General features: G+C 41.4%; 1 protein-coding gene across 4 annotated transcripts; it reads right to left on the bottom strand.

Moving 5' to 3' along the window:
- Positions 1-177: 177 nt before the first annotated feature.
- pcnx2 (pecanex 2) lies at positions 178-27,252 on the bottom strand. Of its 4 annotated transcripts, none has more exons than XM_034897595.1 (40): positions 26,773-27,252; positions 25,385-25,587; positions 24,521-24,638; positions 24,324-24,399; positions 22,182-22,723; positions 21,870-22,064; positions 21,086-21,568; positions 20,799-20,994; positions 20,146-20,296; positions 19,901-20,043; positions 19,396-19,474; positions 19,025-19,160; positions 17,796-17,938; positions 17,331-17,484; positions 17,082-17,114; positions 16,447-16,618; positions 16,211-16,321; positions 15,853-15,944; positions 15,460-15,569; positions 15,129-15,246; positions 14,542-14,634; positions 14,245-14,395; positions 13,642-13,783; positions 13,089-13,266; positions 12,076-12,184; positions 11,861-11,990; positions 10,531-10,589; positions 10,129-10,344; positions 9,453-9,706; positions 8,712-8,945; positions 8,014-8,117; positions 7,360-7,504; positions 6,909-7,139; positions 5,526-5,683; positions 5,178-5,294; positions 3,584-3,762; positions 2,560-2,726; positions 2,390-2,464; positions 1,398-1,574; positions 178-638 (listed from the first exon to the last, which is right to left on the bottom strand). In XM_034897595.1, the coding sequence occupies exons 1-40, from the start codon at positions 26,923-26,925 to the stop codon at positions 465-467; spliced, it is 6,501 nt and encodes a 2,166-aa protein (XP_034753486.1). In that variant the 5' UTR covers positions 26,926-27,252; the 3' UTR covers positions 178-464. The 4 variants fall into 4 exon arrangements, with proteins under 4 accessions (XP_034753486.1, XP_034753487.1, XP_034753488.1 ...); XM_034897596.1 differs by having other exon boundaries at positions 5,184-5,294; XM_034897597.1 differs by having other exon boundaries at positions 20,817-20,994.
- Between the last annotated feature and the right edge of the window lie 691 nt (positions 27,253-27,943).

Genomic DNA, 27,943 nt, shown 5'->3' with positions numbered 1-27,943 from the left:
TTCAAATTAAACAGGGTGATTTAAAGTAAAATGGGGGTGTTTGGCATTTTTGCAGCTTCTATGGTGCCTTGAGAAATCAAAGTAACAACAAGGCATTGTCCTAACATGAGTGTAACCTCCCATCATAACACATTGAAAACATGGGTGACATTACTAGAGGTAGAAAGAAAAGGCAGCCTCATTTAAAAAACGTCTTTATTTCATCAATCGGATCCAAGATCATGTTTTCAGACTCGTTTACATTCAGACAAAAAGGTGAGACCACATGCTGAGGACAGGAGAGGAGTCAGGTTTGTGTGCATGGGTGCTCTCTCATACAATTGTCTGTATGTTTGAGTATATGTGTAACTTATCATACAGTCCTCTCTGTATATGGGCACAAGTATGGGCACTCTCATAAGTGTGTCTGTGTTTGTGTGTGTGTGTGTGTGTGTGTGTGTGTGTGTGTGATCTCTCTCTCTCTCTCAGACAGTCTTTTGATCCGTCACCTCTGGAGCTTTTGAGACAGATGCTGAGTCCTCCTGGGTCTCGTCTAATCCCTGGCTGCAGCTTCGGTCACCTAACTGCACGCTGTCTTTCACTGGGATGGCTGCATTAGAGTATGTTGCGTCTATACTTTCATACGGCTCTGATGTCCACTGAGAAAGAAAGGAGGCAAGGAACAGGCACATTAGAGAAATATTTATTGTGGTGTACAGATATGGAACGCCCAAGTAAATGTTATCAAAGCTCCTTATCTTTAGGACATTTAAAAAAAAGAAAATGTCATCACATTTATTTTTCCCATTTAGTGTTTCATGCATTTCTTTGTTTTAACTGGATTGTTGTCTACTCGTTAGTTTTCTGCTAATTTTGTGTGCTTTTTGTTGTATTTTTGTTGTTTCATCACATTCTTTTCTGTTATTGTTTTTTCCCCCTAATTATATATATAATTATATATATAATTATATATATATATATATATATATAAATATACATTCCCTATTTTTTCATAATGTGGATTTCATGCAGTCTTATGTGTGTGCAAATAAAATAAATAAATATATTTTTACCAGTGGTAAGTAAGAAATGTAAATTTGTCCAGAGGGTTCATCCCCTCTGTCTATGTGATTATGAGCTACAGAAGTGTTGTGTGCAACACTGACATTTTGGCTTCATGCTCCCCAGAGTTATTTCACTTGGAAGCATGAATGTGCTTATGTTCAATGTCATGATAATCTGTCCATGATACTTACTAAAGGCAGAGAGCCACGTTTTCTGAAGTTCTGTATATCCCCATGCTGGCCTGAACAAAGGCCATGTTGTAATGAGAGGACCACATTCTGTATGAGGAGGGTGCAGCCTGTGTATAAAGAGGCAGGGACTTTGCATGTCCACCTGTTGATTTGTTAAGTTACCTGTGTGGCTCTGCTGCTGGACCTGTGCGAGGGTCCCATGGCGATGTTGACGCTGGACGAGGACTGTGTATCGGTGGTGTTGCCCCCTTCAGCAGCAGACAGCCCAGAGATAACCAGGCCGCTGGAGAAACTACGCTTCCCAAACAGTAAGCTGAGAGTAGACGAAGACGAGGAAACCTAGGGAAAGGCATTGAGTAGTGTACAGTAAACCCTTAGGTGGTACATGTTAGTACAAAACACAAAACATGCTCATGCACCAACAATTATCAGAGATAGCAAGCTGTGTCTAAGAATAACTTGTCGATAATACACTATGATCAGACGCGTTGGCCATAAGCTGGGAAATAGTTTATTGGATGAGTTTTTAAAGTAAGTAAAAATAACATCAACTTAGTTAATGTTGGCACAAACACAAGTGCAGTGTAATTCAGGAGTTTTAATGCTAAACGTGACACTACTTTATCATACAGAATTGCTGCTGTGGCATGACAATCTTGTTATTGCTACATTGGCAACTTTAGTTTACACGTTTCACTTCGTTATCACTCCCTTTATTATTAAGCTTAAAAACATCATCAGTACATGTCTCAGACAGGCACTACATTTATAGTTATTTAAAGTAAAAGGAACTGTATGTGTTCTGGACACTTATGTTAAAGAGGGTTCAAGGGTTTAAGTCCAAAGTACATGGTCATTAGGTCTTCTTTAATTTGAATTTGTTGCACTCAGTTTTTTTTCATTCCATGGAAAAATTACCATTTCTATGTGGTGCCTGAAGTCTTTCTTTAGTGATAATAATTTTTGATCATTTCTTACATGCCTTTTTGTGTGTGTTTGTGTGTTTGTGTGTGTGTGTGTTTGTGTGTGTGTGTGTGTGTGTGTGTGCATCCAAGAAGTGCAGTATGATCAAATTTGTCAGTGATGAGTTGTTTATCTGTCAACCATGTGTTGAGGTAAGGGTTTGGATGTATAGAAGTGTAATAATCTCGTACCTGGCTGGATCGCTGCTGATGCTGTGCTGCCTGGAGCTGCGAGCTGATCCCACCTGCTCCTGAGAGACGAGGGACCTGAAGGGAGAGAGAAACATCCTTTTATCGCTTTATTCTCCTCGTAAAGGCACACCAAAGCAAGAATGGATAATTAGCATTGTGTGTGTGATTACCTGGGAGAATATAGAAGCTATGGAAGTGTTAAAGGACAGCTGACTGTTGGACAGACGCTGGACAAGCCCGTGGTTGGAGCCTGACTCCAGAATGGGTCCTGATTGGCTGCTGACGGGGGGGCGCTGACTCTGAGGCTGCACTGACCTACTGCGGTACTCTCTCCTGGCTGCAGAATCAAAAAACATGAACACAAAGAATTGCATACTTTTATAATCTGGAATAAAAAATTAAAAACATACTTTGAGGTAAAAAAACTGACTGAACAAACACAATGTTTTTATTGTGTTTAGTGTACAATCTAGTCTAGCTTTGCAAGACCTTCCTTAACAGCGCTGCAAAGGAGGGTCTGGCTAGTCCATACAGCATTCTGGGATGAGAGAAAAACTTTCTCTGGTTTATTGGGATTTCTTCAAACAATCATAATCGTCTTGGGCGATGCTAAGCACCGGGCAGAGAAACGGTGCCGCTGCAAAATAGCCGCAGGAAGGCACTTGTTTAGGTGTTTTGGTGTTTTTGGTCATAGGATTTGTTGAAACTAAGAAAAATATAGAATAACAGCTGATTTATCCATTGAAAAAATTTAAAAGTGCAAAAAAATGATGATTAAACCTACATTGAAAAACAAACTTAAATGTACATATGTACCAAGTACAGAACAGTAGAACAAGTAGAGAAAAGACATATAATCAGTCACACAACTATATCTATCTTAACGTTGCTAACATTAGCAAATATAAGCTAGCGTCTATTAGAAGAATGCGTCATTTCAACCTTAAAAAATATGTAGACTCATTTTTAAGATAAATAAAAATGGAAAAATATTCAGAACCAAATAAATACACCCACAACTATGATACCCCTGCATATATTATGGGGTTTCTGCATTGTGGTGTGTGTGGTTGTTTGTGTGTATTTACCCTTGTTCATATCCAAAACTGGCAGCCCACTTAGAATTGTGGGAACCAAAAGCCTCTCTGCACAAGTGAACTGTGAGTGTGTCAGTGTGTGTGTGTGTGTGTGTACCGGTGTTGTGGTGTCTGCGGCTGTGTGTCGTCCTGGCTCTGTGCTGGTAGAGGCTCAGGCTGTTAGACGTGACGGAGGACGGGCGGTTATTGCTCAGCGAGGATGAACCACCCGCACCGCAGTCCACATCCTCCATGTTCACACCACTGTTGCAGCTGGTCAGGTTGTCCTTACGCACCCTGGAGAACACAAACACACACAACTCTAATTTATTTATTCATGTCCACATCAGTGCAAGGGAAACAAACTGGCAAAGGTCCATCAAAAATTTAGCAAGGCTTGACTATTCCAGCTGGTTAACCACACACACACACACATAAACCTTCGCTCAGAGAGATGTTACATAACTGTGCTAGCATATGTAACACACACTAGGGCAGTCATCCATTTCAAATAGTTAAATGTGTTCTAGCTGACGAGGCACAGACCATTTCCCCGGCTCCCAGGCTACTTACTGACATCAAGACACCACCTTTAATTTAAGGCTGATGAAACAGGATTAACACGCTAATCTAATCTGGAAGGAAAATTTAGCCTCTAAGAAGCTTAAGAGAGAGATACAAAGACAGACACACTTCAAAGTTTTTCCTGGCTCAGAATGGTCTTTTGGGTGGATACATTAAGCTGGGAGTCGTTTTGAGCAAGTCTCAAACACATGATTTCCTGCATTCTGATACATTTATGGTGGAAATGTCTTTATTTACGTCAAGGGGGAAAAAGAAGGTAAAATTTAGATCCTTAATGCTAGCTTTACGACGAGCGTTCAGGTCCAGTCAAAACAATGCAGCAGCTTGCTTATCAGCAAAAGCTGCATGTGTAAAAAATAAATAAAAAAATAAGCAGCTGTGGATAAGAATTGACTAGTGGCAGAAAACTCTTTGGCGGGCACCAAAGAATGCTCTATGCAGACACACACACACACACACAAACACACACACAAACACACCATTAGCTGGCCTGCGGAGGTTATAGCAGAGCCAATTCGTTAAGCTAAGCTAAAGGTAATGTGTAAAAGAGTGATTAATAAAGAAAAGAGAGAATACAGGGAAGGATGGAAGGGAGGAGCAACATAAATCAAAGCTTTTGGCTGCCCTCCAATTATGCAATCCACTTACACTGTCCCTGTGTATGTATTTAAAACTGCATTAAGACGTCTCTACCCAGTAGTGACTTCCCCTAATCTAATAATTAAACTATCGGTAAATCCACAGAGAAGTACTCTCTCAGCATTACGCTGCAGTTTGCCCCTTATCCAGAGGGATTTACACCAAATACAACCAGCTGAATAAGTGGCACTTATGGAGTTATTGTCCATTGCACATCATCTTAATGTTGTTTGTTGTGGGACCCCACACCCTCTTCATAAAAAAAAAAAAGAAAACATTCTTAATGTCGGTTATCATGACTTTTCCTAATTTTTACGAGAATTGCTTTTAAACTTGATTTTGAACTGAAGAGCAGTCACAAATAAACTAACCACTGCAGATGTTATGGAAAAACTGTACAGGAGAAAGAAGAGACTGCACTCTGGACTGAGGTGGGAAAATAATGTCTGTTTTTAAATATGCACAAATGTATTTTTTTTTAAACCGACCGTAACCATTTAGAGCAGAGCCAGGATCGAATGGCGTCGAAGCTTAAAGCGCCTCCTCCGATGCTGCGGAGCGTACGGTGTGTCCCCGCGTACGATGTTGTTAGAGGTGACACATACCTAAAAGATAATACAATAAATGTCATACTATCAGCAACAAGGGACACCTGCTCATAGATAAAACTTTAAAGATAATAACTATTTTTTAAATTCCAAAAACATGCATCCTGCAAAAGGTGAAGTGAGCAACATTCATCATTAATGAAAATGTTCAATTCAAGCCTAAAACCTTGTGATGTTAAATCCATGCTCGACATATCTGGTCTAAGCATGGCTGTGAAAGACACATACATGGGGTAGCCCAGTGGCTGGTCGCAGGATGAGTTCACCATGTTCCTCAGCGCCTGCTTCGAGTTCTGGATGCTGCCGCGTTCTGGGTTTCGGTTCCGTAAAAACACCAACTCCTGCTGCTGGCCTGCCCACAGACCTCGCACACACTCCTTATTGATCTGCAGAGAGACACCAGATCATCATACTCCATCGGCTAAAAAGAAACAATGGCAATGGCATGACCTGGTCTTTGGATAGCTAATGATAGCATGTAAGAAAATTCTAAGTATGTAAGAGGTGCTATGCTGTGTAACCTGGAACCAGCTTCATCCAAAAGAGAGGATGTTTTATTTTTAGCATCATCCTTCCATCCCTGATAGCTAAAACTTAATGTTGCAGAGGATTAGATGGAAATGAGTGCACTTAACAAAGTAACTGCAGAGTCAAAAAAACTGCTCAACAACTCTATGTAAACCCACACCGATAAAAATGTACTTAAAGGAACAGCTTGACAGTTGGAGAATTAAAGCTTAGCATAAGTTCATCATTTCCAGCGCCCAGGTCTGAGCTCACCAGAGCTCGCTTCTCGTTTCATTCATCTAGATCTCAGCCATTCAGTTGTTACCATCACCACCAGTGTCTAGACTGGTACCCCGATGGTAGCAGTCTAAACACTGGTGTACACCATCTGGGATATCCCACACTACTTACGGCTTCTCAACCTACTTTAAAATATGATGACGTAGGTGGACTTTGGACACAGCCAGGTTAGCTGTTTCCAATTGTTGTGTTGACCTAAGTTATCTGGCTGCTGGAAGTACTTTCATATTTAGTGAGAGATATTTGAGTGGTATTTATTTCCCAAAATGTTGGACTAGTCCTTTAATGTTGAACAGTATAAAGTTTTAGTACAGACAGTTAAGTGAAAATTTGAGCACTTAGCACTGCAGAGTCAAACATATTGATTAAGCACTATTGTGGTCATTTTGTGCAATGGGTTAAAAAAAACTTTGCAAGTTACCACTTTTCAGGAGACACACCCTGCTTCACATTCATTCCCATTTTGTCTTGCAACTCAGTCACTGTTCAAACCTTCTAGCTTGATATATTCAGCTGAAATGGGTTGCAGTTTCACATTACAAAGCACACTTCTGAACACATTTAATATTTGTGTTGATATTTGTGCTCAGCCACACAGAAAGAAAAGGGAATGTGACGGTTGTTTGGTACTACACCTCTCGGATGAATTTCAGAACATTGCCTTAGTTTTTAAGAGTTAGGATGTTGTCATGCTTTATACACACTATAAATATGTCTAGCATTTTTCACCATCTCACATTATCCATTCACTTTGCGTAACATTGTCAAACTCTGAAAAAGGAACCGACACTGACAACTTCTTACCTTGATGACCTTGAAGCTGAGGTGGCGTTTGTACAGCATGATGATCTTATACTCGTCCGTGCCGTCATCGATCATGTGTCTCAGTGTGAGCAGTGTGTCGCGGCTGGATAGCACCGCCTTACGCCATGCGGGGTCGCTCTCGTGGCAGATAACCAGGCTGCTGCGGTAGTTTGTGATGGCTTCGTACAATATAGAGGCCTCCTCGTTCTCCTCCAGACAGGTGAAGTGATCCTAAAAGGGCAGGAAAAGCATGATGAAGCACTGTACAATTTCAATCAGATATTAGGTAAACGTCTACTCCAGGGATGAGAAATGGCCATTGTAGAGATATTATTAGAAAAAGAAAAAATTTGAAGTTTTAAATGCACGAACGTCTGAGTAGAATTAGTTAACACCGGTTCACAAGCCCAGGGATACATCAGCAGCCATTTAAAAGCACAACACACGTTACCTGATGCAGTTTGAGGCTCATTCTGACTGCAGGAGCTACCACCTTCTGCAGGAGGTCAAGATCAGCAAAAACCCACTCGTCTTTGGTGGCGATGCGGAAGTCGCCTTTAAACAGGGTGTTGAAACCGTACAGAAAGGATTCCAGACTTTGTTGTGGAAGGCAGAGGTTTGTAGGGAAAATAGATTTAAAAAAATTGGGAGAGGGAGAGAAGGAGGAGGGGGGGATTATGAAACTATGAAATATTTTTAGACTATAAACCACACAAAGACAAAAAGTCATGAGTGCAGTGACAGAAATGTGTTTGAAGTTTGTGTATGCTTGAAGGTTTAGCTGCTAATGCCCCCTTATGGTCTATCTGTCAAACTGCAGGTAAATATCTAACACTACTCTCACTGATGCTAGATTTTACAGTAATTTTAGATTAATTGACTGTATTGCATTTTCATTGTATGCATTGCTATATTGTGCTCAGGGTCCCTGTGGTTGTCTCCTGAAAAAGACTATATCCATTGAAAGAATTTCTGCATTAAAAATACAGACACAATGGGACCCCCATTGCAAGCGCCCCCATGATCTTCCCACACAAGTCAATTCAGGGAGTACTTACAGGGAATGTATCTATTTTTGTTGCTCTTTGACTTGAAGAAAATGTACCTGTTGGACATGTTGTGTGATGCCGTTCCGAGGGATCTTCTCCCCAGGACTGAGAGAGCGTAAGACAGAGTCACCAAAGGTGAGTCTTCATCACTGTCCACAGGCTGGACAAAACCACAAAAAAAGGGAAAACATGACAAGACTGGCATAAAATATACAATATTTATGTATGTGTATATGTATATGTATATACTAAATACTGTATATGTACATTCTTCAAAAATGTTGTGTTCCTGTTGCATTAATGGGAAAATTATATCAAGCGTTGTGTGAGTTTGCAACTTTAACTGCAGTTACATTTTCTCTGTTAAGCAACTTTAACTTTCCTTTTACTCCTTTCACTTTACTGAATTAAAGAAATAGTCAATCAACAGAAATAAAAATTGAAATATTTTCATGATTGTTTAATAACATAACTGTATTTGTTATTCACTGGCTCCATTTTGTTAAATGTGAATATTTGCTGGTTTACTATGAGAGTAAACGGAGTGTTTTGTGTTTTGGACTCTTGGTAAGAACACACAAGCTATTTGAATATGTCAACTTGTGCTCTGAGAGATTAAAATGGATAATTTTCACTATTTTTAGATTTTTTTTAGACTAAACCAGAAATCCGTCAAGTGAGAAAAAAAGTTGCTGTAACACTGGCTGCTCTAACCCATAATGAAGTTTGATAGAATAATCTTTAAGTGATGTACCGTCTCCATCTTCCCCGCACAGTGCTGGATCCACTCCAAGTAGACGTTGCAGAAGCTGGCACGCGTCACCCCCTGCAGGCAGTGCACGTAGTCTTCATCGATCTTCACACTAAAGACCTGAGGGTCACGCTCAATGTGGTGCCACTTGGTGTAGGACAGCAGCGACTCCTGGACAGTGGCATCTTTGAGCCAGGTGGACAATTTGGGAGAGTGGACCAGGTAGTAGATAATACTCTGAGAGGGAAGGACAGACAGAATGCTAAAATAGAAGAGATAGTAGAACTAATTCATAAATATTGTGTAAAAAGTAAAACATCAACACGCTCATACGAATAATACTGTTTAGTGCAATATCTATTGCGAAGATCAACTACATTTATTTTCAGTTGGAACTTTTCAGTAGTGATGTTTTGTGGAAATACACAAAATACCAAATAGGATTACAAAATAAGACTCATGTTCCAGACCAGAACTTTAAAAACTTTCCTTTGAGTGAGTAACTACTTTGTTTTCATTTTGACAACAACATTGTGTATCAATATTCAAAAAATTGAAAAAAAGTACAAAGTTTAATATACAGTACCTATGATGGACAAATGACAAACACCAATATGCTTCCCAGTCACTTAGTAAAGAGGCAAAGCTTTTTGCAAACTGTTTACACTAACTACAGTCATATAATTGCACAACAACTTCTGTAAAATGTACAAACATAAACAGATTTGCAATGATGAAACATACCTTTAGGTAGTAGGTGATGAGTAGTTTTCGGAGATCGTACACTTGTAGCATTGTGGCGGCATTGTTCTCACTGATGCTGTAACCCTCCAGCAGGTACTTGGTGGCCGTCACCTCCCAGGCCAGCCAGCGCAGGTTGAAGGCCGCATTGCACGACAGCAGGTGGGGCAAATGACCTGGCTCGCAGCAGCAGCACGCATCGTCTTCCTCCACGCCCTCTGTGATGGCTTCCACCTCTCTCTGCTGGCAGTATGTACCTGGGATGGAGAGAGAAGGAGGTAAGGTATGGTTGCCCACTGCTAAGCAGTGTGGCCTCACAGCAAGAAGGTTCTGGGTTCAAATCCAGGTTTTTCCAGGCCTTTCTGTGTGGACTTTGTAGGTTCTCCCCATGTTTGCGTGGCTTTCCTCTGGGTGCTCCGGTTTCCCCCACCATCCAAAACACATGTACTAGGTTCTTTAGTCAGTGCCCTTGATGAAGGCAGTGGCTCAGATCTGGAGTTGGTCCGTGGGCGCTGTAAATGGCTGCCCAATGCTCCCTTGATGGGTTAAATTCAGAGAATGAATTTTGCTACATGTATGTGTATGAGAAAAAAAAATACCTTTAAAGACAAAGAGTTAACTTTCGTTTAGAGAGACAGATGGAGAAGGGAAGGGAGGTGTGAATGAGGTCAAACTGTACCTCTAAACTCCAGACCCCTCAGCTGAAAAGTGACCAACCCGTTGCCAATCTCGATAAGGTGGACCAGGGCATTGAGGTAGTCAGAAGCCAGAATGAAACAGTCTCCGGCGCTGTAGTTGCCCCATCGGCCCAGCATGAGGTCGCCACAAAGGGAATGCTGCAGCGAGCGAGTCAGGTACTCGTAAAAGATGGAGTTTAGGTTGCTATCATCACATCCTGTGAGAAGAGGGTGCAAAAAAGGAGGTAACATTTGGCTGCAAATAATAACAACAACAACAAAACCTAAAACTAATTTATTCGACAGGTTCAAAATGTATCTTTCAGATATGACTTTGAGAGGACAGAAATAAAAAAGAGATGCAACCTGTAAGATCCTGTAAGCCTAGTTAAAAAAAAACACACCTGTCTCTTTATCCACTTGGGACACCAGTCTGCTGTTAGAGTTGTCAATACGCTTTGTGCTGCAAGATATGGGAGACAAGAAACAGTTAAAACTGAGATTGTTAAGCCCAAAACATAAGTGAAAAGGTATCATTTATGCTATAGTGACAAAGCTTTCCCATATTTAAGGCATGTTAAATAGGGTGAATAAAATGTTGCGGCTGATGGGACAACAGCTTACACATCAAAACTTATTTTAAAACGGCTCCCTCAAAAAAGGTAGAGAATAGTTGATCTAGACATGCTTTCTGGAATCATTTGTGGACTGTTTTACTTCTATAACATTCTCAGAAAGACTCTCTTACAGATCTTGAACTATTCAATGCAGTAAACAGATCACTGCAGTTGTTAAACCTCTACAGCCATTAGACAAATGTGTAATAATATTTTATGTTCTGGGGTTTCAGTTCTTGTCCTTGTGTTATTCTTTTGTTTTAATGTTGTCTTGGTGTTTGGCTAAGGTTCACATTGTCAAACTGCACAACTACTGCAGGAACACCTAGATCCCAATCCAGCAGAGATGAGGCTGTCAGTGATTGTAATATCACGAGACAGACAAAGATTTAGACAAAGTCTAAATATAATCACAGGTTGCTTAATGTCAAATCACTGAAGTTTGCACAGCAAAGCTGCAGCAGTATTTCTGGAGTGCTCTCTGCAAGCTGAAGTACAAACAGTCTCTCACATCAATAAGTAAAAGGGAACAGAGGCGTTGTGTTGTGTAAGTGTGAGTGAGACAGAGTGAGAGAGAGAGACAGAGAGGGGGAGGAGGGTGTCTATCTGCTAATTTGTCTAGCTCAGCTCAAAAGGTTGGGATTGAGTTCTCCTTTAGTATGTAAAATGCTTATGTTATTGTTAAAACGTATACAGTAAATTATACAAAAGCCAGCCAATTTCATAATACTTTCCGACTTCCCTACCCTGTTTGTGGTTCTTAGCGCCAAGCTCATTCATTTCTACTGAAGCTGTAACTCTTTAAAAACAGCTCACAAGTGTATTTTCTTACTTTTATAAAGGCTGAGTAAGTTAATCAAACAGGATGAAATTTCTTTAGGACTATTTCCAGCCACGGATCAATACACACTTGGATCTGCTAGTGAGTATTCACAGCAGCAGGATGTTGTATGTGAGACTGAATCAAATAAAACTACAGCACCCATGATTATGGTAATGAAGGAACGTGTCACACAGTGCAACAGTGACATTGATGTGGTTTTAATAGTTTGGGAGGTCTGGATACCTCCAGGTTGTTTGAGAAACTCAGTCCTCCCTCACTCTGTAAAAGCCTTACTTGTAGTTTCGCTCCCAGAACTTAATGGGCCGAGGATAGGAGGAAATGAAGATGGCACTTCCCAGGAAGGGAGCCAGTGGGGTGTAGAAAACGGTGGTGAGCAGAGTCTGCAGCAGCAGCATGGCTGAGTCTAAACACGCACACACACCAGTAAAGGAAAGAAAAGCAGGTACTGATGCACTCAGACACACATACAAGTCTTAGAGAAAGGATACGAGGCACAGCAAACGGCTGAGCAAAGGCATGGAAAGCGCTGCCCCAGGCAATCTGCCAGGGAGCGATGTAAACCAGAATGAAATGGAGCTTCAGCAACAGCTCGCGCATCTGGACAGAAACATAAACACACAGTCAGTCCCCTATAAACAGACTTTAAAAGAACACTGGCAGCGTTAAAGGCATACAGAATTAGAATCTATCACAGTTCCCTCTGTGCAAGTGCTGCGATAGAAAATACATTAATTATACTACACACAGATAAAACACAAAACAAAAGGCAGTTCAGTTGAAAATGTCATTTTTCATGTTTTCCAACAGTAACATTTCAGTTCACCTCTTCCTAAAAAAAAGACTTTGGTGGGCGCACACATAGAGGTTTACTCCTCAACACAGCAGACCCGGGTTCTGACCTATGGCCCTTTGCTGCATGTCATTCCCCCCTAGCTGTCCTAGCAAAATAAAAGCCGGAAATACCCCAAAAGTAATCTTTAAAAAAAAAGAAGAAAAAAAAAACGTAGTTGTCTGTCAAAAATGTGTGCTACATCAACACACATCTTTTTTTTTTTTTTAATAACCGTCATACCTCCTTCTTTTTAAAGGTGTTTTGCTCTGGTATATGGTAGTGCACTTCCTTTAAATTAAGATACTCAACAGAAATGGAATAAAACAAAAAATGGGAGAAATTTAAGTTGCAGAGACCGAAACATCCTGACAAACTGACAAGATTCTGGGTCCTACAAATCCCATAATGCAACTGAATGGCATCTTTTTCTTAGACACTCTATGACAGGTAAACACCCACTTCTTTTAAACTCCACACCTTAAGTTTGTAATACATGTTTTTCTGTTCAGTCTTGTGCCAGAGCCTAGATAAACTTGATCATCAACTTGACCATGATGCACATCAATGTAATCCCATACACATCACATTAGGTTAGAGCAAAAATATTTAACAGGGTGTGCAACACACACACACACACACACACACACACACACACAGACACCCTCTCACCTTGTGAAAAACAATAGACATAATGAAGAAATCCAGCAGGAAGCTCTCAGAGGCGTGTGGACAGTCAAAGTGGAAAAAGACGAGTGTGAAGAGCAGGGTGAGGAATTGGAAGCTGGGGTCACAGAAGGATGAACGTAGGAGTTTCAGTCCAGCGACTGTCGTCAGGAGAACGTCACAGCTGGAGGCAGCACAAACAACACTTTAGAATCTGGCACAAGGGCGGGACTCAGAGAAAAAGTTGCAATTACGAATCTGGCTGCTACTTCAGCACCACGGACAGCGCCCTGGATTTATCAATACTCTTATGCTACTGATATTTTAGAGCAAAGGTTGGGGCCATAGATGCTTGCACAAACCTCATTCAGATAAAGGATCAATTAGTCAGGCAGATTAGACATACAGAACATATTCAACTAAACAACCCCTCTGCCCGTGTACTGTCTCTGCTAATAGGGGACAGAGAGGGGGAGGGGGAGGCATGCATTTTGGTTATGTTGCTAACATGGTATCCCCACGTCATCCCGCCTGAAATCTCGTACTGCCTGTCACTCACTGGATTCCCAGCTTCTTGCGGTGACTGAGGGCGAAGCCATCATTAGTGAGGGCACTCAGCACGATGGCGGGGAACACCACGTACTTCTCAAAGCACAGCAGCCCCACGTACAGTCGCTCAAACCACATCAGCACAGCGTCTTCTGTAACACAAGCAAGAATAACAAAAATACCACAAGCAGATCAGAATCACAGCTTTCTAGAGTTTAGAGTGACCTAGTTCAGGGTTTCTAAAAACATGTTTTGTTGATATTTAATCACTACTCTGTAAGGAACGTTTTCACTGACACCTTATAATATAGATGAAATGATGGTAAATTTTAAAGAAAAGCTTTATCCTATTTACTTCTGCCAATGAAGCTATGTTTTTAGCGGTATACATTTGTTTGTCTATTAGTAAACAGAATATCTCAATTAAAACTGAAAACATTTCAGTGAATGTTGGTGATGTGATGTTGGTGATCAAATAAAACATTTTGATAACTTTGATAACTGAAAGGCCTTGGCGTTAGTGTGTGCCCTCTGGTTGTTTTTTACGACCCAGGTAATTACATACTTTATTATTACCAGACAACTCTGGTATATATCCAGTAGGCATGCTGACCTCTGGGTTCAAACTGGTGGTACTCCTTGGTCTTGAGAACCGGATGAGAAATCCACAACCAAGGGTGATGCTTCCTCAGCTGGGGGATCAGGTAGTGGGTTACAAACCCCACCGTCCCCGCCAGAGCGTACAGCACGATGGTCACAAAGGGCTGGATGCAAGTTGGTGTGTATAAAAAAAAACATGATTCAAATAAACACTTGAGTTGGTATTTCTACAAACTGCAACAAGCAGAATAAAAAGTAAAAGACAGAAATGATCAGCGGTATAGAGGAAGGAAACAATCGAGAATTTCACCTTGAGAGAAAGAAACACAGTACTCGCAGTGATGGCGAAGGTTAGGATGTAGGCAACAGAGCACACGACTACATCCGATAGTAGAATCTCCTTCTGCAGAGCACAAGAGGGAGGAAAAGATGCAATCTTTAATAATCCACACTGAGTGAAAATGCATTCGTTAATCAGACTCATTTAGGTGTGAGATTACTTCTGTCTAATCGTTCTGAGCCGTCATTTTCAGAGATCAAAGACGCAGCAGCCCAAGAAGACTTAAAAGCTTCACAATCTCCATTAATACTGTTAAAGGCAGCAGGAGGCTTGTTTTATTCAGATGCATAATTCCCTGTATTCACACGTAATGATCAACAGAAAACATTGTTTTATTATCTTGCCTGTAACACTGAGTTTAAAACACTCTGCCCTCTCATACACAGTATTTATGAAGTCCAAAACTCAGGTGCATAGTGTTCATGACTATTTATCTGCTGATGATAATTGAAAACTGAATAATTTGAACCCTTACTCAGCATCTTCCACTACCAAAATAATTGACAGAACAAGACCACATTACATCAGTTTATTTCTACATAATCATCTTTAGTTACCATAGAGTTCTGCAGTTTCTCTGGCAATGGGTCTTTACTTTCAATATCTTCCTCCTCCTCCTCCTCCTCTTCCTCACTCTCCACTAAAGTGGGCATTATCTTTGACTTGACCAGAGATCTGTAAATAAAAATTATTAAAAAGAGACATTATGGATGAGATGAGAGTCAGCTTTGGGTGAAAATTACTCACCACAATCAATCATCTGCCTTCATTTCTTTGATGAATTCAGCTCTCTTTTCCATGGGCCTAATCTATCTTTAATTTTCAGGTTATTGAGAACGATGTGCATGGCAACCAGGCCACTGTGTGCATGCAAACACAGACACTCACAGTATCATGGTGGGGTCGCTGCTCTGTCGGCTGAGGTGGTAGGAAAAGACAACCAAAAGACCACAGAAACCAGAGAACAGAGCTGGGGTGTGCTGCTCATCCCACGGCTCCTGTAACCACACACAAATATACACACATACACTTTTGTGAATCATACAATCATGTACCTTCAAAGTCAGAGTCTGCTGCTTTTAGATGTTCTGTTTAAATGCGTCTTCCCTTTTGAAGGATGAAGGACAATACAAAGATATTGTTCTGCAGCTCTACTTAGTTCCATCACTGAAACTGCCTGGCCACATGCTATTTATAACTGAACTCCCTGTCTTCTTTAATTTCTATATTCACATCTCCTACCTATGCTCTGTTTTGTTTGATATCCAGATGATTTTGTACCTTGAGAGCTCCGAAGCAGAAACCGTAGAGCAGAGACAGAGCAATCAGACTGCGTAGGATGCTGTAGACTGCAGAGATGAGACTCGTAGCAGCTAAGACACACAAGGATGAAAATATATGCAGGTGTATTAAGCAATGAGTCAAAAAGCTAACCATGTACGGTAGGTAGTCTTAGTTTTATAGTTTTTAAATCACTGAGAAGATTCACCTTTACTAAAGGGGCCTGAAAATGCATTTGCAACATTTAATGCAAATTACACAGATTGCACATGCTGGTATCGAACCAGAACCTTACAATGGATCTGGATTCAACAACACAAGCATTACTGAAATCAATCAATTAAAAAGTTTCACCAACCTGTCCCTCCAAAAAAGTGCATGTCAATCTGCTCCAGCAGGTAGATGGTGAAGGTGTTGACCTGAGGAAATAGGCCCACTAGGAAGGTGATTGGGAAGCAGTAGGTAAAACCTGTTTTATGAATAAAACAAAAGAAAATTCTTAGTACCTGTCAAGGAAGAAATACTGTTTTAAACAAGAAATAAAACAAATAGTTGTATAATTTGTCTCTGCTGTTACATTTCATGTATCCCTACCCACTAGCAGGTCACGTAAGAAGCCCAGTGCATCATGACAGACGATGGTGACTCCGTACAGGGTGGAGACAGGCAGGTCTTTCCTCCTCAGCAGTTGCTCCAGCAGCCAGATAAGAGCACAGAAGATGCAGAAGTAGGCTGCCCGGCTGTAGGCCACCAGCTGGTTGTGACCCTGGAGACACACACATGAACAAGCACAGGTTACGATGTTATTAACTGCTAGACTATGCAAGATAATGCCAACATCTGATTTAATCACAATTACCAACACAGAGGTTCATATTAGGTTGAACAGCCATATGTCTTGCACTTTTATAAAGCAACATGAGTCATGACACAACTAAGAGAGCTCCAAAGAGCAATGTCCTCTGCGGTCACATTGCTGGTGCATCAGTCAAAACACAGTAACATTATTAATATGGAAATGATATGCCAACATGCATCAATAAAGAACAACAGCCGTCACAAGTTGAAACTAACCCCCAGATTGGAACATGGATGTATTTAAGTTTCTCAAATATTGGTATTTATAATGCAACAAAAAATCCTGTTTTCTAGAAGTTTGTTTTTTCTTTACTCTACTTCTACTTTAAGATATCCTCAGAGATTTAATAAGAAATTAATATTGAACTCACATGTGTTGGTGAAGCTGCATCTGGTTGAACACTCTGGAAAACAAAACCACAGTAGCAAATATTGAATCACCATTTGTAAATTAACATGAAAATATTATTAACATTCATTCCTCAATGCAAGTTGGTTTTATTATAGTGAAATGGTTTTCCTTAGATCATCACAATAACATCACACACTTGGTAAAGATCCCGGTAAACCACTCAATGCAATGATTAAATGGCATGGCTTGTATTAAGATTTTTTCTTACTTTCAGTAGGGAATACTGGCAGCTGGCGATAACCAGGCAGAACTGGAAGACCCAGAAGTCTTTGAAGCAGCCGTGGTTGAGGAGTAAAAAACCCAGGAAAGAAACCAGAAAGGCCATGAAGACCGCAACTAGATTCTCCAGAACGTCCTGGTTTCTACACAAAAACATCACATACATTACAGAGGCATACAGAGCTTACAGTGATACATTCAGCAGCTTACTACACATACAGTATATCCTCATGGAGGAGCATCAACTGGAAAAATGTCACAAGAAATTACCAACAATGAAGTGATAGTGATGGAAAGGTAAGATACACATACAGTAACTGTTATTCTTGTTGCTCTAAAATCTAATACTATTTTCAGAGTACTATTTTCCTTGCTGAAAAATGATTATGAGGTTGGATTTCCAGACTTCCAAACAGTGGAATGAGTTTGAAGGCGGGGGTTTTTGGTTTATTACCTGTCCAAAAGGGCAAGCAGCGTGAGTCGGTCATATAAAATGTTGATCCACTTCCCCGGCAACAGTTTGAGTTTGTAATAAATCTTCCTGGTTGGTTTCTCCTGAGTGGACGTCTCTGAGGACTCATCCAAAGAATCCTCTTCCTGACGCACGCATGCACACAAACACAAATAATTTATACCCGCAGCAACTGTAATAATAACGCAAGGATGCAAATTATGTTTTCTAAATACATGATTTCCCATGTAGGATAATTCAAAACACAGTCAGGATCATTGTAAGGAGACAGAACAACACAATTTTCACAGTGTACAAAACACACACACACACACACACACACACACACACACACAAACACAGAAACACAGTGGTGCGGTAATGATGCAGCAGAGAGTGTGTGTTGTTAAACTGGTCTGCATCTAGCAGTGATGTACACTGATTCAGGAGTGATCATTTGTTTAAAACTGGAGCAATGAATTTTTTCAGTCCTACTGTTTGACAAAGAGAAAACACAAATCTGATTTACCAGTTTTTTAATTATCATCTATGTCTTTCTCTGGTGACACGGCCAATTAACTCAACTGTTAACGAGTACAAATGTGAATTTCAAAAGGAATCAGCATTTTAATTTCCTTGTTTTGAACCTGCATTTTTTAAACTGTAGGCTACTGACAGTGTTGTTGTTTATGTAGAATTAATCTATGTTTAATTCTATGTTTATTGATTTATTGTTTGTTTATTGGCAATAGTTTAAAGTTAATTAAATAGTTAAATAATGAAGTCATAAATTGTTATTTATGGATCTTTTTTTAATTTGACAATTGTATTTCATATCATATTTGTAGGATCCATTTGTTAAGTCTTTCATTAACTCTTCATTAATTATCTAGTTGAAACGTACCCTGGGGAATTTTTTCGACGCATCATCATCACACACGAGAGAGATTTGCGAGATTACACCTATGCTTGCTTTTTAGCAGCCTTCTTGTTCACCCCCTTTGTTGGCTGCATTTCTCCGTGCATAATGCAACAGCATGAAACTATATGGAGGACTAGGCATCATGTAACCAGCATGCGTGGGTCAAAGGCCCAGTGGGTACCTTTAAATAACATCTTTGACCCCCAACATCATAGTCATAGTTTCATGAACAAGTCCTGTCTTAGCAAATCAGGTTAAGTAAATCATTGGTATGAAGAACAAAAACGAGAAAGTAAAAGCAGATGGAAACCTGGAATATCTCCGGGTGAGTCCTTCGTGGCCGAAGCCTGTGCGCAGGGATGATGCGTCGCTGGAATGGGCAGTCAGTGTGACTGCCCACCATGCCGTCCTGGCACTCCGAGTTGGAAGAAGTTGACAGTAGGTCACTGAAGACACACACACACACAAAAACAGACTGATGTCAATCTGTTGAATAAACTTGATTACGTAGGCAGTGGTGATAGTTTAGAAAGAGATGGAAAAAGTAAGATAAAGTTAAGTACACGGAGGCAGTGGAAGCGAACATGCAGGTACAGAGCAGGAAAAGCAAAAACAGGATGAAAAATGGTAGAGCATGTGTTGCTGGTAAAGTAAGAGACAAGGAAGAGGGGGAAGCAGTACCACATATTGCCAGTGATGAGCTCTGCTCCTAGCGGCAGGTTAAGAGCTCTCTCTGCATACAGCTTACGAGGCCTGTCTCCTGTTGAGACAAACATACATACATACAACCTGTCAGACTAACTGATAACCAGCTGATAAGTAGCTAACTATGTTATTTGTTTTTTTTTAGCACTACATACAGGCATCTGTGACTGAACAGCTAAACATTAGAACATCTTGGAGCCATTCCAGAAGAATGTAATATAATCTTCATTTGAGCTGTTTTAAAAGTGAAACCATCAGATGGAAAAGCCTTCCGCACATACTGTGTATTAGTTAAAAAGATCAAAATATTACAAGACAGTCCCAGCACAAATAAACTCTTAAAACTGATCAGGGACCAGGTGCATGTGACTCGTTCTAGTTTGCTTCTGGCACCAAAAAACATTACATTTCCAGGAACTAATGGAAACATTATGTAAACACTACAAACATAAGTGTTACGTATTCAAGAAAGGCTACTTACTGTGTACAGTATGGAAGGTGTAGGCGTCTTCTTTGTTGGTAGCCTCTGGTCTGCAGATAACCTGCAACATCGAGCTCTCTGACTGAGAGGTTTGTGAAGGCAGGGAGTCATAGTCTGGATCCTTCTCTCTGTCTGTCTGTGGACTGTAGACAGAAAACACAATCAACTGGAGATCCTGGGTGGATGACTGAATTCAGCTGTGTGCATATTTTTATTGAAGCATGTGGGTGGAGAGGCATATGTACCTGTCAGGAGAGACGATTGGGATGTGTGTGGGTGGTATAGCCTGTAGTGTGTTGGTAAGCAGACTGGTTGGTGGTTTGGGTCTCTCTGGTTTGTTGTCCGTGTTGGTCTCTGTTATCGTCTCATCTTGTCTGGAAGTCATACTCAGATTCTCTGCAAGCAAATCCAATGGAAATTATTTTTTAAAATATGACAAATTTGTTTTTTATAGAGGTGAATGTAAAGCCAGCTAGTCTTTCAGCTTGGGGGGGGGGCATTTCCCCCATAATATTAAGCCTCGACCCACCACTGAACCCCCTAACTGGGGATATTATTCCTGTGCAGTGATAGAATGCAGGTTAACTAATGCTTATTATTTGGTAACCTGTATGTCTTAACTATGTTTATTGTTATACAATGTGTATTGTCAGTATAATGTAGAACCAAATCTATGGAGGGTTGGTGGTATGTAAGACACCCCCAAAATCGCATGTGGCCCCGGTCTTGCCCCTCCATTTGAATTGGTCTAGAATCCCCACTGTCTACAGTAGAGCAGTATAGTATTAGTATGGATCTGTAAACTTATATAGCTGATAGGACCATGCACCAAGAGCAACAGTAGTATATTATTGCAGTTATGAAACATGTAGATAAAGGAGGAAGTAAAGGAACACACCCTCATGCCAAGATTCACCTTCCTCTGCAGCTCCCATGTGCTCTTTGTGTTCTGGCCCTTCATCTTCCTGTGTGCTAGCACCTCCCCCTCTGGTACTGAGGGACCCCAACAAGGAAACAAACTCCAAAAAGTTGGTTTCGTTGGGAATCTGGCCCTCCTTTGCTTCCAGATCTGACTTGGAACTGGTCATGGTGTTCTGATAAAGAGACAATGTTTGTCTGTATGAATGGACAGATCGATGGAGATAGATAACTAGAAATAGAAACAGAGCTAAAGTGCCAACATACTGTGTTATGTGAGCGGTCTGAAAGCAGCACGGCATCTTTCCCACTGTCCATGCTCAGCCCGCGGATGTGAGTCCTTCCCCCGGGCCCGTAGCGGCCCAAAGCTGGCGGCAGACGCAGGAAACCCTGTGAATCCACGTTAGGATCCAGAGGATCTGTGTCATCGTGGTGGGAGTGGACATCGATACCTGAGGAGCTGTTATCATTTGTCAGCTGCTGGCTCGGTGTACTGTCATCAGTCAGCTGCAGACCAAGATGTTCCTGGTCTGGATCTGGGCACTCCAGTGTGGTGGATTCAGAAGTGGTGGTTTCTCTACACAGGTGAAACTCTTCACTCTGGCTTGCTGTCTGTTGCTGTTTCGGGGTGAGGTCGTCCTCCGATCCAACTGCTTCTTCTCCCTCCTCCACCTCCTGCTTCTCCTTCTCTGGGGAGTCAAAGGTGATGACGGGGATCTTGATGTGACACTCTCCTGCATCCTTCTGAGCCTTGAAGGACACACACACACACACACACACACACATTTAGACACACATTATTCTCCAAAGGTACCAACACTTATTTCTTAACTTATCTCATTTACAGTAAGTAACAATCTTACTATGAGCATCAGTCAAGGAGACATGAGCTTAAACATCAGGACAGGACACTGACATCTGGATTTAGCAGTAGATGTAGACAATTATTGCACACTTTACATAGTCTTATGTAATGGGAAAAACTGGATGTTAAGGGGGTTAGAAGTATTTCATGAAGAACATTTAAACTGGTTTTCAAAATGATTCTTACCTGTGCATTCTCCAGAAGGCTCTGCTTGACATTCTCCTCCAGTTGAGCAGCAGTCTGAGCGTCACAGCTCATAGTGATGATGATTTTGACTGTGTCGCTGTCCACCAGGTGAGCCGACACCGGCCCGGGGCCAGAGGTGTCAACCAGAACTACTTCAATCTCATCTGAACAGTATGTCTCCTCCACTGTCTCAACCTGAGAGAAAAGAGATGATGACAAAAAATGGGTTTCTACCAAAGATGTGAACAATAATCACAATGCAATGATAGTTTCACTGCTTTCAATTTAAACCTCCGTAACATAACAACTTACTCCTGTTCCTATATCTATGAGGCCTATCTGTGCAGGACATTCTGGGATGTCGATGGAATCATCCTGGCAGTCCTGGGAAGTCTCCAGTGAGTTATTGTTGGCATCAGGGGTCTCTTTTTGCCCCTCACTCTCCTCCTCACTCTCATCTTCACTTCCCTTAGAGGGAGGCAAACCTTCATCAGCTGTTTCCCTGTCTGCAGTCTCTTTATATTCACATTCTTCTTTTCTGTCTTGCTCTGAGTCTTTCTCAGTTGTTCTGTCCTGCTCTGAGTCTTCTTCTGTTGTTCTTTCCTGCTCTCTGGCAGTTCCTGTTGACCTCTGAATGTCCATTTCTTCTTTTAATGCCACATTTTCAATTATTTCTGCATCCATCTTCCCTGTCCCCATCGCATCTTCCCTTTCAGCTCGGGACGGGGGCCTCTGCTGGGCCTGCAGCAGGGGGGTGGCCTGGTCTGGATTGGGACTGGAGAGGTCATCTGGAGAAGGGCTCGGATGCATGCTTCCCTCCACAGGCCTCTCGTCTGCTGCACTCTCACTCTGTCCTGGAATAAAATTAAATGCACATTTAAACTGTTGATTTAAAGTGTAATAATAATCAAAATTGATCTAATCATAAAATTCCTGCCATGGACATTTTATAGTATCTTATTTGGCTGCAGTGAGGAACCAAAAAACAACACTACTGTCTCCAGCGGTATTTGCCAGTGACATGTAAATGTCTTCCAATTTCAATAAAATGAAACGCAGAAGAGGGACCAATCCTACTGCTATTAAAAACAGATATGTTTTGTTACAATTGTGCAGTTGTCTGATGCGTTATACTACAGCGTTTATATATCTTTTTCAAAAGGCTAACATTGTTCTCACTAATCACTAGTGCATTAGGTCATGCATTTACTGGATGCAGTCAGCTGGTCTTGTTGGCTGACTGCTAGTTCCGTGCTTGTCTGAGCATATTTACAACAACGATGTGTTTGCAGAAAAGGAAGTTGTCAATCCACATTGTCTAAGGAGCCATCGAGTGCATTAGGGAAGAGGAACAGAGTTGGCTCCCAGGACAGATTGATTCTGACGACAGAACTCACTGGCATGCAAGGCCTCAATAGTTACAATAACTAGAGATTAGGTGATGATAACCAGGGTTTAAATGTTGTCTTCAATCTATAAGTGTATACTTTCACTTTATGTCATCACGTCATATTTTCAGTGGCATTTTTAGCATTCACTAGGAGGTCACCTTTGTAGAAATCGATAAAACCTTTTTCATGTATCAATCATTTGTACCTTGATGTCAGGCTGATGGTAATATTTCTGCAAGCCATAAGGAATGTCGGCAGCCATACTGACTAACAAATGACAGTGGACATCAGCAGCGTGTATCAATGTTTGAAATCAGAACGTGGAGAAGGACTTCCCTATTTCTGTTGACTCCACTGTTTCAGAATAAAACTGCACAAAACGTGTTCCGATATTCAGTTCATATTATTATTATATTATTATATTATTATATTATTTGGTCAGTCAGAAGCCACCACATAGTGTTATCATGAGTTTCTATTATCATTGCATTTCTGTTTTAGTTCTGAAGTCATTGCCTCTGATCTAGAGCCAGATCATTTACAAATTCACCTCAGCTAATTTGAATCAAAGGTGAACCTTACTACAGCTCTGCTACTCATTCTTTGTATTCCCTCATTTTAGCAAAACACATTAATACTCACATTACACAAGAAACCAATTTCACTGGGCTTAAAATATGGCTACACAATTATGACTCTACATTTAGATAAGATTTGTTATATTCCACAATATTGTACAAATATGAGTTAAACATATACAGGGGAATTGGTGTATGCGTGTGTGTGTGTTAAAGGAAGTGTCTTAGTAAGGTATTGGTGCACCACGAGAAGCCAGAACTTCAGGGCTCCTTGACCAGTAATATAAAGGGAAAGAGTTTTTAGACTGCAGTCAGATTTATTAACCCAAGCCAGACTGATGAATTAGCAGAAATACTGAGACCTGCCCCATTAAGAAGCCTCAGCGTCTCAGCTCTGCTACAGATCGCCTCGTGGCTTGTACGGAAGCATCTGCATTTGTTACGTTACTCTGCTAATCTATTCCGATTTCTCCTTCAATAGTTACCCATCTGTATCTCAGTCAAACCCAGATAAAGATTATCACCTTCCACAGACTTTCCCTCTTCTGACTTCCAACAGTCCTGTATATGGAGGAGAATTCAGAAACACATGAATAACATTAGAACATGATGTAGATCAACACAGTATTTTCTGTACTGTACATTCATATTCTCAGGAGTCTGTCTTGTAAATGTCACTCACCACCCCAATCAGTCCCGGGTCGGTTTCAGTCTGTTTCACTGTCACCTGGATCACCGGACTGGTACGTTTCCGAGCCAACATTGTCATGGCAACACTGTCAGGAACTGTACTGCTCTTTCTATTAGACAAAAACAAGAGACAGGGGGGAGAAATTAAATAATGAAGATAAAGAGGCAGCAAGATGGGTAGTCTATGTCAGTCCATACATCAATATGTCAGTTTTAGAAGAAATCCTCAGACCTTCCTTATCAGTGAGGAAGTAAAAAATACTTCTGTCTGGATCTGCTGTTTTATCTCTCCACAGGAAGTGAAATGAAAAGAAATAAAGTCATTCAGGGAACAGGAAGTAATAGATTTTCTTTTATTAGTCTCTGTGAAGATTAGGTGTGTCAGAGCGGAGTGAAGGTCATTGACCTCCCCTCATTAGCTCGCTCATTCACCAAAGGTGTACTGAGACTTTAAAATGAAGTGGAAAGAGTCTATAGCCCTCTTTGAGACACTGGATCACTAAACCAATCTGATCGCAAAGAAAGAAAGGACTGAGATAATAAGTAAAAAAGACATACAGAGAGAGAAATAGGAGACTAGTAAATTGTAAAAAGAGGATGTCAAGCTTGGCAAGACACTCAGTTATACTTGGTAATAGGGGCATTATTATAAAAGTAGATCTCAGCCCTAAATGTAAAATGTAATGTTAATAATTAAGTTGTATCATTAGGGATTTAGCCCTGTGGCCTAGATCTTGTAATGACTACCCTGGCAGTGGAGCAGCTTGAGGCACAAGTAGCAAAGATATGTGTTGAACAGCTACTTTAGATAGATCACTTAGTCAGGATGACAGACCATGTATCTGTGTGGGTTTACCTGATGCTGGCAGGCAGGCAGGAGTCTGAGGCATTACTTTTCTTCTCCGGAGCCTTACTGAGATCAGAGAGACTGCTGCGGACCACCGCTTCGCCCTCGTCAAACATCAGGTGCAGTCGATAGTTGGCCAGTTTGATGAGGATGAAGAAGACGGTGATGGAGGTGCAGTAGATGCTTAAAGCCATGGTGGTAGGGGGTAGGGCCTGTGGAGAGAAGAGGAGATTCATCATCAATTCAACATCTCCAGGGTCTCCTGCCTCCACCAGACCCGTGTTTGATTTAATGTTCCACGCTGAAGGATCTTTTCTCATCTTACTGTACGTAGGTGAAATTCTGCATAAGGTAAAGCCACACAGTTCACAATATCACAAATGTAGGATATTACAGGCTCAGTGAATCAAAAGAACTCATTTGAATAAACTTGACATTTGAACCATCTCACCCAGAAAGCTTGTGTTGTTTTTGCTGGGGATATAGTGGGTGTTTTCACACTGTCGTCAACAACATTTTAACGATGGTGGTAAATCTTTGAAATGTCTAAGCTTTTCCTCTCACATCAGAATCTGTAATTTTACCTCCCTGACTCTCATTCATCACTTTGGGGTTATCAACCACCTACAAATTAGACCTGGTTTAATGTATTCAGACTGGAGAGCAGGGATGTGGGGAGCAACCACATCACATAATCTGTGATATGATAATCTAATCTGGATAAAACTGGTAGTTGATAAACCTCTGTTCTATTGAGAACATGAGACAGAGTTGACGTTTTTTATTCACACACAATAACAGAAAAGCTGCCATTGGTCTGCCATCAGACCATTAAGAGGTCACCCTTTCAGTACCTTATCTTCATTTTACCTTACAGCTAAGGCCAAAGTGTTTGACCTACTGTATAGCAGCAACTCTTCCCTTCTACTCATACCAGCATTCTGATATGTGACTATTTTTAAACAGAGGCTTTCTTCCTTCACATAGATGTACCGCCACATAAGGTCGTATCAAATCCCCGATTGAAGTTCGTCAGTCAGGAGGTTATTACTAGGAGTATTGCAGCTTGCGTTGCACCTAGGCGATGGCAATCACATGAAAATGTTTGGGAACCACAGTTCCACGCCTCGTGGCTCTACCACTGCCACATCCAGGAGCAGACTTGCGTTCCGTCACTGCATGCAGGGAAAACACTGCGACAGGGCTGTGTTCACTAACCTAGTATTTCCCTCAGTGGCAACCATACAATGAGGGATGTTAGACTCTTGCAGAGCCACTACGGCGCGTTTATCCGAGAAAGGATAAAAGCGCGCATGAAAAAAAAACGTTACCTGGTACCGTGAGCCCCTCACACCCCCTCCGCGGCCTTGAACGTCATGTTCCCTCATAAAACTCACCAGATGAAGGGACAGGGGCAACATCAGGAGAAATATCCACAGATAGAGGTGGCAGGAGTTGTTGAATTTGTTCTGGTCCGGGTCGTGGTACCAGCCTCCGGTCACGGATGCCCAGACTCCCTGACGCAGGGTCTGCACAACCTGGGAGACCATCTCTCCTCCTCTCCGCTCAGGTTGGATGGAAGGATGCTGCTGCTGCTGCTGCTGCTAGGCTACAATGAAATTATCTCTTCTAATGCATGCTACTGCCGCTACGCCTCCATGTTGGGGCGAAACAGCACGTCTGCTGAGCCTTCTCTTTCATGCCTCATCGGTCTTCCTCGGTGGTGTCCTCTCGTCCTCCTTTTTCCATCCCAATGTCAATTCGTTCAGCTGCCGCGGTCCTCATCTTGTCCGTCCCGTTCGTCTCTCTCCTTATCCCTCTCCTCTCTAGCTGCCTGTACAGATGCGCAGCTCTGACCGCCTCCTCCCTTCTCCCCCTCCTTCTCTATCCTTTCCTATTATATGATTCGCACCCTCGTGTTTATCTGCGCGCACGTACGCAGCCGGTCGGTTTTCGGGCAAAATCACTCACACACCTACATACAGGCTTATGTTTAATATGCTTTACACACTTGTATTTCTAGGCTATATGCAGAGGTTATGTGAGTAGGCTACATATGTTTTACTCAATACGCATATAACCAAGGCTCCTATCCAAATACATTACAAAAACACATTATTTTAAATAGGCGATATAAGTCCTATTACATTATTATTATAGGGGTCCATGGGCTGGGAATCGTGGTAGCAAAGCTACGCGGTTCACACAGCAGGGCTGCGGAACCCTGTTGTTTTTTTAAGGATATTCTTCCATATTAATCTTCTTTATTATTCTTACCCGCGTAAAACTCACGCTGCAGCCTAAACTGTACATGGTGGCGGTGTGTACCATTTTCAAGACTGGTCCAAAAGTCCGCAAAGACCTCAGGCGCAAAAATTGACCCAATTCCACCACTAGGTGACGCTAAAGTAGAAAATAAGAGTTCGGCCCTATAATTTCCAAACCGAACATCGGACATTTAAAAACCACATATCCACGCGTTCCCTGGATCCAACTGAATCTTGTGATATAGGCCACGCCCATTTCCGCCTAGACTTTTACTCTGAAAAATCCCGATTGATCTAAAAC

The sequence above is a fragment of the Etheostoma cragini genome, chromosome 17, assembly GCF_013103735.1.
Source record: "Etheostoma cragini isolate CJK2018 chromosome 17, CSU_Ecrag_1.0, whole genome shotgun sequence".
Taxonomy (NCBI): Eukaryota; Metazoa; Chordata; class Actinopteri; order Perciformes; family Percidae; genus Etheostoma; species Etheostoma cragini.
Note: the sequence above shows the minus strand (reverse complement) of the source record. Positions and strands in the feature narration are given on the sequence as shown.